This window comes from Augochlora pura, chromosome 3 (genome assembly GCF_028453695.1).
Source record: "Augochlora pura isolate Apur16 chromosome 3, APUR_v2.2.1, whole genome shotgun sequence".
Lineage (NCBI taxonomy): Eukaryota > Metazoa > Arthropoda > Insecta > Hymenoptera > Halictidae > Augochlora > Augochlora pura.
In genome coordinates this window covers 7,461,404-7,477,961 of record NC_135774.1, presented here as the reverse complement: position 1 = coordinate 7,477,961, position 16,558 = coordinate 7,461,404, and the positions used below count along the sequence as shown (strand labels likewise).

Genomic DNA, 16,558 nt, shown 5'->3' with positions numbered 1-16,558 from the left:
AATGAAAACCTAAGCAATTTGTGAAGTTTTCTTTTGAATTATTATTATAACTAATTGTCCTAGCTAAACCTACGTTTCATATGTGTTTTCGTATTTAATACTATAGTTACTGCCACCGGTCAAATGGCCGATTTTACATTTTTTATTTCATGATTATTAAAGCTATAAAGCTGTTTCCATTAAAAATTGTTGAATATATTTCTTTATTCCGGCACGCATTATTATAAAAATTGTGAAAAAATTGAATAACTTCGATGTAGTGATTCTTATGGGGAAATTTCGGTCAGTCGTTTTTAGGACTCGATGTGATTAGCATTATTTCCTAAATTAGTATCTCATTTATTCATAGTTGCTTTTTACTTTCTTATTATATTTCACGTATCTCCGTCTTTCTCTCCATTTTCCTCTGTTCTATATTTTATGTTAACGAATCTATATGCAACTTCATCGACCATATTAATTAAGTGCAATTTTAATGATTCAGGACGAATCTCACAACATGGTGACCTCAAATAATTCATAAAATATTTATTGTAAGAAAAAATGTTTCAGATAGAAGTTGCATAATTTCCGAGGAATATATAGTATTTTATTCAGTCTTATGTTATTTTGCTTTTTTATTGAGATATGAAGGTCACACCTTGAATTTTTTTAAGTAGAATAGTTAAAGTTCTTTCTTATTTCGGATAAAGTGTTGAATTCCACATAAGAAAGTATTACACCAAATGAGGTCTAAGATACATAATTATTGAGATATTAGCAAAATAAGTTTTATTTTGAGCAGCGTTCTAATTGCTGTCTATTACAATCAATATAATTATATTATCGTTTTACTGAGAACAAGCTGAGAGCATTTTCAAGAGTTTCTGTTGTTGCTGCAGAACATGCACGACTAATTGTTGCATACGTTGTTACCGACGTATCTGGAACTGTTTTCCAATACTGATCAGCCGTCCGTAAACAAAGTTGTCTAACTACGTTGTCTTAACAATCACGTTGATTAATGGTCTTCCCTAATAAACGTAATTTACTTTCGCTAATATCTCAGTAACTATATATATCCTAGATCCCATTTGATTTACTACTTTATTATACAAAAATCAGCGTTTTATTTGAATTCGTGAATAAATACTAATTCTTCATTTGAAAAAATTGAAGATTTGACTTTCATTATCTCAATAAAAAAGCAAAATATCATAACTCTTGTTTAGAGTACTATACATGTATATCCCCCTAGAAGTTATGAAACTTCTATATAAAAAGCTTTCTATAAAATAAATATTTTATGTGTTATTTGATATCGTCATGTCACAAGACTCGCCTGTACTTGTACGAAGTAAATATGCATGTGAAAACGAACAATTCACATAAAGAATGCGTTAATTATTAAGGAATACTCAAAAATATGTCAAACTGTTATATCAGAGTCAGAGTTCAAGATCAAACGACAAAAGAAATATAATCGAAAGGATGAAAGTTGGACGGCGCATTTGGATATCGCACCGCACCGGCGCGCCGTAGAGTAGATTACCATGTGTGTTTCTGTGCGCGAATATTATCAAGTGTCTACTTCGTGTCTGGTAGATCGTATTTCGGTTACATTCCGGTAAAGACAATGAATGGCGGCGATAGCAAAACGAGTATACTAATACTGTATAAACGCAGAAACGAAACAAAACATCATATATCACCGAGTAATTAAGTTTACAAGGATGTAGCATTAAAATGAGTGGGTCGAGCTATAAATCTGCCAGAAGGGCTGGAACTGAATGTGTTGTCTGCAGTGTTCCACAGATTAGTGCATGTCAAATGGGAATTGCTGGCGAACATTAATCCGCAGCAAGTCGAGATTTTATTTCAAGAATTGACCTAATTTAGCTGGCTGTACATTATGCGAGAGGAAGGAATAAAATAATGATACTTGTTATTACCAGGATGACGTAATACCGACGCATCTAGATATCAATAATTTTAATCGTTTAAAGACTATTTTGTTTAATTTCGCTGCATAATGATCCTAACGATAAACCTAATAAAATTGATAATTTCAATTGAACTATATCATTCCACGATAATGTTATTCCTAATATGAAATACAGACATTATATTACAAGCAGTCATTTCATAATTGTCGTAACTGTTGATATACAGAGTGTTTCCAAAATTGTGGTACCGTCAATAATAAGTTGAAGGAAGGAACATTATTAGTTTATTCCATCGATGGCAATACAGAAAACCGCAATAAATTATTAGTTATATAACATATTAATATATTATGTCGTTTTATTTTATGATATAAATTTCTTTGAAATAATACTTCGAAAATTTGACTTTTTCACCTGAATTCGTACACTGGATCTGATATTTTTTCACAGATTTTAGTCCATTTTAGCTTAATCCATTTAAATCGCTAACTTATGTACTTGCTAACAATTGCATTGAAATCCAAATACTGCGATTTTCGTGATATTTAATTGTTCCCAGCTTATGTCGAGGTCAATCGATTTCTATGAAATTTTCAACATGCCCAAAAGTACTTTGGGCGTTTTTTACAATCTTTTATTCATAATAATAATGAAATTCAAAAAAGTCTTTGAATAATTGTACAGTAAACTAATACCCCTAACATTACCAACAAAATTCAAAACATTTAGATCAGTTTTGAAAAGGTTATAATGCTTTCCACGCCGAACTGAAGTTGCATCACATCATTATTAATGTGTAAATTTAGAACAATTGATTTAATACTTTATTTACGACTTTGATGCAAACAATATTGCAATAAACACTAACGGTCTATGAGACCGGTATTAGCGGTTACATAAGTTTTAATAGGTACAGTAGTTGAGAGTTAATCCCAGGTGACCAAACTATTGCAACTGTTCTGAAAGTCACATTACATGTCGTGATACACATCAAATGTAATATTTTGTTACAGTGGTTACCGTCAGAAGTAATGCAATTTTCACGTATTCCTATGACTTCAGTTATACTCCCAGAATATCCCAGAACAATTTTTGTTTGCAAAATGTACTTATTTATTCGTAATACTGACATGTTCTACGAAGAATCGCTCTACCAAAGCTGCCTTAATGATTTTTTCTTATAGTGCAACTTCTTTATTTGCAAGACGACATGCAATGACATATAATAGGATAACTTTGAGCATTTGATGAATCAAATATAATAAATATAACTATTGCAACAATTTTAAAAGTCACTGTATTATGCGTCTACTTAACCTTAGGACGGTGGATCATTTTCGTAGCTCTACTATTAACGATATTTATCATAAAACTTTTGAGCTTTATATATTATAAAATTAGCTCCTCTGTTATTTAAAAACTAATATAGTTTATTTTATTCAGTTGCCCAATGTTTAGTAACGAAGTGAATAATTTAAATATTCTAGGTTATATTTATGTTTATGTTTATGTGTGTAAATTAACACATTATTCAACCACGTTGCGCATGTAACAATTTTTCGCTTATTCCTACGTATAATTTAATATTTCATTTTCGAACTTTTCGTTGATCTTTCATTGCGTAGTACCATCAGCGGTTATCCGACATTTTCTTTGAATTTGCTCAAGTACAGCCACTCTGAAATTAAAGTACTGGCCCGTGGACTCTCTTCCAATGTTTATCCAAAACTTCTCTCAGATTTCGAGAACAAACTCGAAATATGAACGCGGAAAATTAATTTTCGAACACACATATTGTGGCCAAGAGCCTTCGGGCAAGGAAACACGATCCTCCGTTGCTTCCGCATAATGTTCTTCTACTTCGTTTGCCCGGAAGTTACGATCTGCTCTTTCAGATGGACTCCTCAGCTTCCTTTTTAATGTCGTTCAACTTTTATTCGAAGCTGTGTCCTTCAACAGTTTCCTGACATAATTTCCGTCGAAAATACACCGGAACTTTTATCTTTTCATGTTTCAGTTACATTGTAATAAAATAGAATTTTCATCGTGGGCGTGATATCTACGTAAGCGATCGACCGAGCAGAAAGAAAGCAATTTTTGCATAAAAAACAAGTGGAAAGTAGAGCGCAATATTTTCTAATTTGAGATTTTTGCTTCAGGAAAACCGGCTTCGTACATTTGTTTTTGGCGTGCGTGCTATTATTTAGGATAAATTATTTTTAGAGGACACAAGGGTATTTTTTAATTTTTTATTCAAGAATAGAATGTGTTCTTGAAACAATGTTTCAAGTAATGATATTACTCGAAAGTATTATATAAATAAGTGAATAGCGAAAAATGATCGCAAAGTAGAGTTGCATGTTAATACTTTAACGATCTGTTGTCGAAGTTGTGCAGAATTACAATTAACTTACAGTTATCGTAGAGTTACAAAATACTAAGTCGTCTTATTACATTAATTAGGATGAAATTTTATGAAAATTACGAATTGAAAAATAATTGTAGATAATAAGAGGTAGAAAAAAACATGCGAAGCTTTTAAAAAGAACAATATTATTATTGCGTCTTCTACGTAGAGTTTTACTATCATAAATAATGAAATCCAAACTAAATTAATATTTCGTTTGCAAATAATAATTAAATTTTTCATTCAACTACAAAATTATTTAATTACAAAACATGAAAATGTACCTCATTTCTTCAAAGATCTGGATTATAATTCTACGAATTGTTTTTCAATTGCATTATACATCAATTAAACTCGTGATTAAAATAACTGGTAACTGAATTAACTGAAAGGTTTTAATTATGTAATTGAATTATAATGTAGTTATGGTCTTGTCGCGAAAACCATAGTTAACACTAATCCGAGCACTAAAAGTGTCTGTCTCATTTTCTAAAAATAATAAGATTTATTCAGATTTCGAGTACGTTTTATCATAATATATGCTGAGATAATACATTGTAGTCAATCTTTTTCGACGAAAGTAGTTTCGATAATCCTAAAATACGAAAATGGAAATCGGACATTTAAACGGTGGGAATACCTTTAGTGATGCGGGTGACGAGGAGTGTCATGTGCCCATAAGACCGAATAAGTATGCGCTACTGCTCCGGGTCCAAACACCGAAGTTACACACATAGAGCGCGAAAGGGCTGCGGCTATCGAAAGTATAGCTACGCACGTCGCGATTTGCGTCGCGGCCGAGAGATGCTCGCAAGGTGCTTACGCCTCTCTCTCTACTGAAATGTGCCGCTTGTGCCAGTCATTGTACTATAGCAATCAAATTAAGTTCTTTCCACATTCAAGCGCTGTTGAATTATTCGAGGGCTCGAAGTCTGGATACCGGTTGAATCAGCCATTTTTCTGAGTTACCGTTGCAAATAGCGCCAAAATAGAGACAATATAAAACAGAGTAACCCCCGAGTAGGTTAATGCGCTGATTGAATAGAGAAATGTTCAAGAAAGAAGTGATCGCAGAAGCTACCTGTCTACAGCTACCTAACACTGAATCCTTGGACAACCTCCAACGGCACTTGATGACGGCCCACCGAACAACGGCCAAGGCGAGCATCACAGGGAGCCAAATATTTCTTCGACCGTCTCGAGGACCTACAGGACACCTACGAGGTCACTTCAGAGCAGACGATGTGCTGTGTACCAGTATTCTTCGCGCTATCGCACCTAAATGGCTCCGCACCGAGCGCGACGACTGGAGGGGCTGGGAAGATTTTCTTCACGTTTTCCAACCGTAATACCTCCTCCGAAACCAGATAAAGATGACTAGACCATAACTACCTCTACGGCAGCCTGCAGATCGACTACCAGTTTTGCTTCCGGCGTACGGAGGTCCACTCACTGGTCGACCCCCTGGACCGAGCCGTCGAATACGAGGAGGTACTGGCGCGGATGAAAGCGTACACCCCGACTGGACCAAATCCTGCTATTGCGCCGCGCTCTGGCAACCGGACGAATACCCAGACGCACGATGCGGCCACTCTGGGCTCACAATACGGGAGCGGACCTCGTGCAGTTGGAAATGCGGGCAACGAGGGCACACTCGGTACGAATGCCACCGGATCCCGAGGCGGTTTTGTTCGTATTGCGGAACCGAGGGGCGAACCACCAGCAGACTGTCCATGCAATACAACGGGAAACGAACAATCGGTCGGCGGGAGGAGGACCGACCCGCGCTCCAATCCCTCGGCAACCCTAAGCGCAGATGACCGGATATTCATCACGCTTGAGGCCTACAGTCGAGAATTTGCGACGCTGATCGACAACGGAGCTAGTATGATCTATCTCTCTGGCAGGACGTAGCAGACTGGCTACTACATCAAGGAGCCGCAACCATCCTGCGGCTCGCCAATGGTAACCCTGTCCTCCTGGTGCAGGAGATTGACCCGACTCCCGGGTCTGCGGACAAACTCTCCGCCTGACGTGGTCCATTCTGTCGACCTTACGCCAAGATGCTCTTCCCAAGCATCTACGCGTCAGGAGCCCTCGGCGCTGACTTCCGGTTAAGCGTCTATGAATGGGATTTCCAAGCGGGAGAGGATATTGGCGCCATCAAGCAACCATCAACTGACCACGGACATCTGCCAGCCTGGGTCCGGCACGCTAAGGAAGAGGAATGGTACATCTTCCGCTTGGGGCACTGCGGGCAAGGCGTAGGTTCCGCTTGACCTTTCAAGATGGGTGGTTGATCGTCCGGGCCCTCCAACAGGCGATGAGATGCTGCTGCGTCGTCTCGACGATGCCCCGGAGTAAGGCGTAGTTATAAATTATACAGTTAGCAGTAAGTTAGGATAAGTTAGAATAAGTTAAGTTCAGATCAGGTAGTCGTACCCCACGGGGAAGTCTCGAATTATTTAAATTTGTTCAAGACAAGAAATTCATTTCTCGGTATTCTAATCTGAATAGAAAATAATTCCAGAGTAATTCGTGTACCAGCGGTAATAGCACCCGTATCCTCTTTTGGAGAGTTTTGTTTGAAATATTGAAACTGTTGCTAAGCTTCTATTAATGTGACATTTGTGACTGTGATGCCAGCGCATGAATTTAGTTATTATCGACATGATATTACGTTCGTCTGGTATTACACGTTTAATATTAAAGTTATATATATAGTAATAGCGTAATAGTAATATCGATATAAAGTTATCATAACAATTTTATATTATTATTATAACTATCCTAATTAATAGAAAACCCAATAAATACAAACTTTCTTTTAGCTCTGTCGTTTTCTAAACGTTCATATTCTTTGTATGTGTATAAAGTTTAATAGATTACCATATAATAACTTTAGTGGAAATAATCTAATCGCTTATAACACATTTCATATACAGTAGGCAAGTGAATGAATTACTTTTAATGATAAAATATGTTGATGAAATAAACGATCGAAAAATACGGCTTAACTGTGGACATAAATCATTGGTGGTAGTTTATTATTATTTAACGTGAAGAACATAATGCTTGTGTTGAACTTCGTCGGGTCTCTGAGCGTTATACTTTACAGGGTAAGATAGTATCGGGAACTCGAGTACTCGAGCACCAAGGATGCATGGTCTAAATTAATTGCACTGGTGTTTATAGATTACATGCGTAGATACAGTACTGTTACGCAACGTATGACACCCCGTTACGTTATAATTAATATTATGTAATCAAAGCATAATTTAATTGACGTTTTCATAGAGCAGTTCATGTAAGTGCAATAATTAAATATGCATGTATAATCATCAAATACCGCGTGATAAAATATTTCTATTGAAACTTTGTTGAACATTAAACAAATGAATTTAATGAATTCATTTCTATTTCTTCTTATATTTTTGTCATCATTATTTAATCATTACAATGAATTTAGGAAAATTAGGATTGTGATTTTAAGTGATTTTTTGTGATTTTGCAATGTTTTTAGAAAATTATTAATAATAAAATCCTACATTTCATAGCTGTGAATGAAATCGTGGGGCAAAGGGTTAAAGGTGAACTTTCCAAAATTATTGGCGAATAATGCAAAGATTTTAAGATATAGAACTTTTCAGTTATTAATTTTTACTGGAGTTATTACTGATTCATATCTTTCTAGCGAAGGCTTCACAGTACATATATGCTTACTATATTTATTTGAAATAAAAGAAGTGTAGACAATATTTCACCATTGCAGCACACGAAATATTAAATATATTTCAAAATGCATGTGCAGAATATGTCTCTATTCTGTGACACGTTGTACAGGCAGCCAGCAAATTGCCACTCCCACCGGTCCGTATTTTTCTGAACATGTATGCATGCCTGAGCGCCACGTTATGCAAGGATTGCTACAAATTCGTGAGCCGCGTTATATCGAAACCACGTTATATAAATACCGCAATAAACGCGAGTTACGCCTCCCGGAAGAATTTATTGATATTTTACAACCCGAAGAAATTAATCAAATTTCAGAAGAATTTCTATCCGGATAAACATTTTTGCAAACACTTTCTCGCACGAAATAAATGCTTTTCTCTTTCAAATTCTGTGACTCTGTCCTTTTTTTCCGTGTTTTTCATTTTACTACCTTTCTCGTAAATAAAAAGCATTTCCTTTGTGAAATAACATTGCCAAATTAAAATGATCTTTATCGATATTTTGTATATACCTATTTTTATCAAATTAATCTCATAATCGTATAGAAAAACTTGGAAAGTTAGTTAAAAGAAAATAATTGAAGTATAATTATAAAGACAAGTAATTAAAAATTTTTATTTCGGAAGTTGCTTTTCGATTATTTTGGAAAGAGGGTTTACAAAATATTAGGTTAGAATCCGCAGAATGGAAGAGGCTTAAAAGATTATTTAGTACCGCAAATTTTAATTTTATAACTTTTCGTAAAAAAAACTGCGAAGAATTTATTTATATTTTTGTACTTGTAAAAGTAAATAATCCTCTAATGTTTTGATGTGTGAAAATAAGAAAACAGAACGTACTAGAACTTTTTGGATTTTTTGAGGTTATCGATTTTCTAGATCAAATTGCGAAACAAAATAAAGAAAATAATACTTTATTTTTGTATAAAAAAAAAAACGCAAATGAACGCGCGCAAATCGAATGAGTTTGATTACGTGCGGAAATGAAGTGGTATTTTCATTAAATCTGATCGCAGCTTCCATTATTGTTTAATCGTCTGTGACACGAATATGGAAAATCGCGGTCTAAGCGAGCAATAGGTTGCATCCTTCTGGCTTTTTGCATTTCGGTTCTCACGGTAATCGATTGCCTGTAGCCGACATACGTCAATGGCACGCAGTGTGAAAAACGGTCGTGTGGTCAGTTCTATTGAGAAACATTAACCCTTTAGCTCTGGCTGAGCTGAACGCGTAGTCGCATCGCGATACGAATAACTCGGCTGGAAAATATTCAAAACGGTGCCATCGACAACGCAAACGGTGTCTATTGCTTCACGGTATACGTCGCTTTAAACCACTGTATGGTTTGTCTGCCGAAGTATCTATCCGTGTATTCAATTTTTAAGAAAAATGGGAATGGATGTACAGGTTTATATAAACGTATAGTCAGTCGCTAAAACGAATTCACACATCTCGTATATGCACATCTCGTTTTCGTAAATCTCGTACAACAATTTTTCTGTTATCAGAAACAATGATTTTGCATATAGAGTTACCTATTTCAAATTCCATTATGAGAATACCCTGTATATTTTTCGTTACAGTGAGCGGTATTGCGAAGACATATACTATAGAGCCTCGTTTATCCGAGCGTTTATTTTTGTTATATCCTTTATATCTCATATTTTGTTATATCAAAACATTGTATTATTTAAAAATTTTTATTCAGGTTTTCTGTTAGATGATAATGTATCTAAATAATACTGTGATTAGGTAATAGAATGTTTGGATAACGGAATATTATAAAAACAAACATTCGGATGAGAAAGTCTATTGTATACTAAGTTTTTCTTCTGGTTCCATCTATTTTTATTATATCATTAGATTTTATTATTCAGGATGATATGTAACTGGTGGTACAATCAGATAACAGCTGATTCTACGTAAAAGATTCAATAATTCAACAGCATCGAATAATTTAACATCATTGTTTTAATAAGAATTATCTACATTAATTTCAACGAACTAAAAATTCCTTTTTGCATTTAATAATTTCAATAAGTTGAAAATGATACATATATGTCCTCTTAATCCTTTTATAAATTATAATCCCCCTACATATATGCCCTCTTATTAATCTTTTGAAGAATTTCATTCAAATATTACTTACTCATTTTTCCTATAAATATACCGAATTTAATGTCTAGTTCCAAGACTTTTGCCCAACATTGCCACAGTAGCGGACTTCGAAAATTCATGCTTGACATTTGTGAAATGGATAAGTAGAGCACTAATTAAGAAACGGCGGAACTAATAACAATGCGGAAAAACGGTCTCAGAATTTGAGACAAAGCAGATACCCCCAGATTTTCGGTACTTCCCAAAATCAATGCAACCTGGAAACGCGTTGTAGGTACCCGCATTAAACTTGCCGCTTCTACTGTAGCGTATGGAAAGTTTTGTCACTATTTATACCCTTTTCTGGCTAATTTAAATATTTGTTCAAAAAAGTATCATGATTAAATGATAAAGTATGAAATAAAATACAGACATCGGGGCATAGTGAGTCTCATGTGATACAAAGTTATGCACTAAATTGAATTATCGACGCAAAGAATAATAATATTGTTTAGTAAATATAGAAATCGATTAACTAATAATGTATAAATTAATTGATTGATGGTATACTTGTTATTCGGTTGCATTCGAGAGCAGACGATAAATGTGTAAACAAGGTGCGTATTGGCTTTATCTAAAACTAACCTAAAACTTCTACAGTTCTTAACTAAAGCTTGTTAATCCCAAAAAATATAATTAAATATAACTACTTGAAAATGTTTCAAAGTGTTATTCTGATTTATAAACTGATGGACGTGTTAAACAGTTCAACATAATTCATTGATTTGTCTGATTTCTACTTCTGTTCCAGGCTTTCCTCATTCCATATTGAGATCACTTCAGCCCATATGTAGGACAAAGGGATCTAATTACTTCACCTGTTTATATACAGTTTTAAGACTACTTCATCGTTATTTTGAAATGTGATGATTGGAAATTGTATACAGAAATATAATTTAAATGTGTATTGTTATACTAAAGAAAATATTTTGTATCCTTCTTTGATCTTTTTGGGGACAACTTTATCCCGCCCTGTCCTAATGAATATATAGTGTGGCTCCTTGGTTACTAACATTATTAAATTAAAGATATCGAATTCTTTCAATAAAATGTCATCTCTAAGTTTCATAAGCGAGTCAAAACTTTAACTTCCTCAGTTCTAATGGTCAATTCCTGATAAATGAATAATGAAAAAAGAACAAAAACGATGCTTACCAACACAAAAAAAATATATCATTATATTCATCAAACTCGACCAAACTACAGAAATGCAATAATATAACCAACTTCATATTTTAATTGAACACCTTCACGCCGGCATGTACCATTGGTGGCTCACAGTCACATTTCTCATCAAACAATGAGTACCACCAAATATGTATTTGGTTGTTGCCATAGTGTGAATAATAAAAAGTATTTCAAAAATATTTATTAAAATCTGTTTCTAGGATAAATACATTTTCCGTACTGAGAAGCTGAAATAGCAGCGCTGGCGTGAATGCACTAAAGTAATTCAGTAATTGAAACAAATTAATTTGTTTCTTCCCTCAATAACTGACAAATACTCCATTGTGCGACAGTTTGCAAGCTATTTGACTGGATCGATTTAAATAAGTCGCCCTGTATAGTAGGGGCGACACGACGATCACCGATCGTTGCGACCCGTGGCCACCTGCGATAGTTCGCAACAGAGGCTATTAATGGATTGGTTTGATGAAGCGATAATATTCTACTTGCCTCTTCGGGATGATCGTCGTGGAGTGGCACGACCCTGAGCAAGGACAGGTCCTCTGGCGTCGAGGAGAATTGGACGGGTGCTCTGACGGTCCTGCCCCAAGGGTCCGGGTGATTCCTTCTGCACGTGTGAGGATAACAAGGTTCGCCGACTTCGGCGATCAGCTCGCGTCTCTCGATCCGAATTTTGCCGTCGGAGAAGCTCTTCTGCAACGGCAGAAACACTTCCGTCGACTCCGACAATCGGTTCAGGAGGATCCGCGCGTCCGGCGACACGGGCGCAGGCTTAAAGTCTATGAGAATTTCCTTGTCATCTACCTCGATGGACCTCCGTTGACCTTCAGGCTGGACAAACAAGTCAGAAGAATGCTTGTGGTTATTAATGTGAATTTGGTTTCGGCGGAATTGGAGAGAACAATGTAAGTGTCAAAAGTAAAAAATTCTGTCTTTTCTTATTAACACGTATTCGTCCATATAACGAAAATTCGTCATGTGTATATTACATAAAATAATTGATTCTTGTTCTTTTAACCTCTTAGGCACGGCTGGATTTTGCGCGAATGAAATTTTTCATTACTAAATTATCATTTTTGTTAATATATATTAATAATATAATATAATACAAATAAATATATATATTTGTTTATTTATATATAAATATATACAGGGTGGGGCAAATAAAGTGTTACAGTGCAATATCTCCATTATCATTAATGATATGCGAAAATGCTTCAGAAACAAATTTCTTGGTTCGGAGGGGGACGTATTTTGGTGGAAATGTTTTTTTTTTCAAGGTCATATTTTTTGAGATTTCAAGGTCATCGATGTTTTTTTAAATGGAACTATATATTTCTTTTCCGATGACATTATTGCCGATTTTAAGACGAATCCAGCGACCTATAATTCAAGGTCATTCTATTCGCGCAAAGTATGAAAATCGTTGAAAAACCGAAGAGTACCGCAATAATCACTTTCACAGGATCCACTAACCTTGGCATGGTTTTGTTTACAGAACATGCTCGAAATGATGTCCCTCCACTTCTAAACACTTATTGAGTCGCTGTTGAAAAGATCTTCTCTCTCCTTCATGTTGTCAGGTGTGGTAGGTGGTCCCGACATTACACTATCTTTCACAAAACCCCATAAGAAGTAATCTAATGGTGTCAAATCTGGCGAACGAGGTGGCCAAGCTACAAGACCGCCTCGTCCTATCCATTTTTCACCAAAAATCTCATTCATGACTTCGGTTATACTCTTCGGTTTTTTAACGATTTTCATACTTTGCGCGAATAGAATGACCTTGAATTATAGGTCGCTGGATTCGTCTTAAAATCGGCAATAATGTCATCGAAAAAGAAATATATAGTTCCATTTAAAAAAACATCGATGACCTTGAAATCTCAAAAAATATGACCTTGAAAAAAAAACATTTCCACCAAAATACGTCCCCCTCTGAACCAAACAATTTGTTTCTGAAGCATTTTCGCATGTCATTAATGATAATGGAGATATTGCACTGTAACACTTTATTTGCCCCACCCTGTATATATATTTATTTGTATTATATTATATTATATTATATTATATTATATTTATTGTATTTTACTTATACACTTTCACTTTAATCATTTACATTGATAATTAATAATACAATTGAGTAAAGCACGAAATATCCGCGAAAGTGACTATAATAGCGCGTCGTGCCTAAGAGGTTAATTCTAAATAATTTAAATTCTAATTTTTATCAAACAGAGATCATTGTAAAGAAAGACAGTATAATTATAACCATCACTGGAAAATATATGATTTATAACAAGTTACTTTGGTTTTATATAGACCGTATCATTTCTACAGATAATGTCAAAATATGCCGCTATTTTGTGAATAGCGGTGCAAAAAATTACTGAATTATTATGTGTTGACAGATGTTAAGGTTATGTCACGTGACATTAAAAAAGGCTTACGCGTCGAACAGGATGACATAATTGCACGCTATTGTTTTTCAAGTTCTATTGGTTTTTCCTACTTCAAGTACGTCGCTGACCAACCTTCTATAATGTTTGTTATACAAGTGTGTAGTAAAAGTTTAAAGTCGTAATGTAAAATCTCTGCAATATTTCTGCAATGTTGTGATTAAAAATGAAATCACGCTAGGAACATGACAAATACGGTAGAATGGATAATTATATAATCGAAATAACTTTTATGTTTTTAGTAATAGTTCAACGAAAACTTAGCAGAACATTATATTTTTATATTTCTATATTAGAAATAATGGAAAATAAAAATATAGAACTGTACTCTTTTTTGTATAATATATATTGTATCCTATAATTTATATCTTTTTGTAGTATTTTCATAAGTATCAGTAATAATGTAAAAGCTACTTTGAGTTTATAATTATTTTCAGCATTATAGGTGATCTCCTTTATATTACAAAAAAAAACATAACAAAACATCGTAATATTAAATACGAATTAATAATACAGAAGTATTGCTTCGTTAAGTTTTCGTTTAAATATCAGTAATAATATAAAAGTTACGTCGAGTCCCGGCCACTATGCACACCGATGTAGGTATGTAACTTTCAAGCTATACTGAACCACAGATGGTTAGGATAAAACTTTTGAAATAATCGTAATAACGATGAATCAGTGCACGAACTTCTAAAAAGTTCTTCAACAGATTGACAGAGTTATCTTTGGCTCCGTTATAATATTTTAAAACACGACGATGATATTAACGAAACTTACTTGGTCACGTTTGACACCTTGCCGTACTTTGACGAGTCCGATTCGTTATGGAAATTTCTACTAATAGCCTGTTAAAGCTGAACGCTACTTCGTGTTTTAAGTTAGAATAAGATTCTGTTCTCTTCTCATCAAAATCTAAGCACTGAAATGAACGTAGAAATATATTTTTTGCATTTGACTTTGCCTTTCAAGAAATTATTGGAATCGAAAAAGTTCTGAGCATTGCGACTGTGAATAAAATGGTATGACAATGGGTTAACATTGTTGGTTGCGCAAAATAACATTTATATGCGATTATCAATTAAATTTTAATATTAACATTAATGAAATTTTGGAATTATCAATTCTATTGTATTTTATGTTCGCTGAATTATATATCTGATCCTATATGAATAAATCAATGAACGTTTATTGCTTATTCCTATCGCTAGTGTTGCCATTTGATTGATGATCACCGAAAACATTGGGGCGTTCGGAATATTATGGAATAAAAGTGGCGAAAATTTTTTTCACTGTGCACATTAAAAAATTATAATATAAAAGGATAATTATAATATAAAATTATAATATAAACGGATGAAAGAACTATTCGAACGACTCAGTGGATATATAAGTGATAATTAAACTTTATAATGGATTGTTAAATAATATCTACGAGGACAAAATATACCATTAATTTGTTCATTACAGAACAAACTGAAAAACTACGAAATAATGGTTTCGTGATAAACGATGCAAAAAGTTGAACCAAGTAAGAGATTATTTAAAAAAGTAATCGTTTTAGGTTCCCATTATTTATTTATAACAAATTTCGTAATAAAATCTTTTTACGTCAAATTTCGTAATGAATTGTTTGAGAAAATTGTTCGTTTCTACTATGAAGAAAACGTTTCAACTATTGTTTGATGTTTTAAAAATTTTCGAACGTCGGAGAAAAAGAATAACGTTTCTTTATTTAAGGCTTTGTTTTTGAGGAAACAGAATTAGAAGATGCGTCAAGTTCAAGTGACTTTCAGTATGACGAGTAGGAAAATTGGTATAATAACGATCAAACGTCACAATGTGATTCCTATTCAAGAGTATTATTTTTTTTTTTAATCCACTCCTTACCTAAAACAGACCCTTAAATGACACAAATTTATTCTATATTTTCGATTTATTTCTTGATGTAAAATCAGTGTCCATCCAGTTACATGACACCCTCGATAGAGATATTCATATATCATTACGAATAAATTTAATTTCTTACTAAAGCTTTATAAGCACCCCACGTGGGTATATTTGTTTCAGGAGTTCATGTGTATGGTAAGTATTGCATGGTTAAGTAAGACTGTTAACCCTTTGCGCTCTAGTGAAGTCTCTGAGGCACCACTTTAAATTGTTCTATCATGTCTCAAAATAATTTTTATACAAACAAAGTTTAGATTTAAAAAATGGTTAAATAATAAAACTATTGTTATCAGTTGCAAGAATCAATTTCGTATGCATAAAAGTGCACTTTGTTACATAGAATGAAAATCCTATGAGTCAGAAATTTTATCTCAGATTTACGGTCAAAATAGCTTCGAGCGCAAAGGGTTAAAATATTAGGGTGTCCCATAAATCTTTTCCGCGCCATGCTATGACCTCGATCGAGAGTATGCTTGATGAAAATCCGCGATATAGTGTGTGCGAGATAGTGGGTGCCACTAACATTACCAGGACAACGGTACATAACCAAACTGATGACTATAATATGTAATAATTAACTATAATAATAATGACTGTAATATGATATATAAAATTAATGCAAAAATCGTTAGCAACGCTGAATATTTAAAGTCAATTTTCGCGACAACAATGCCTTAATCCCTTGCCGTACCATGTTCTTTACAATTATTATAATTAGAATTCTTTCGATCGCACTAA

At 34.1% G+C, this 16,558-nt stretch overlaps 1 protein-coding gene across 1 annotated transcript in view; it reads right to left on the bottom strand.

Moving 5' to 3' along the window:
• LOC144467624 (uncharacterized) overlaps positions 1-16,558 on the bottom strand; it is a 260,392-nt gene that overhangs the window by 133,411 nt on the left and 110,423 nt on the right. Inside the window, exon 5 of the mRNA XM_078176514.1 lies at positions 11,901-12,242. Coding sequence (XP_078032640.1) covers positions 11,901-12,242 — 342 coding nt within the window. The remainder of the gene's footprint in view (positions 1-11,900; positions 12,243-16,558) is intronic.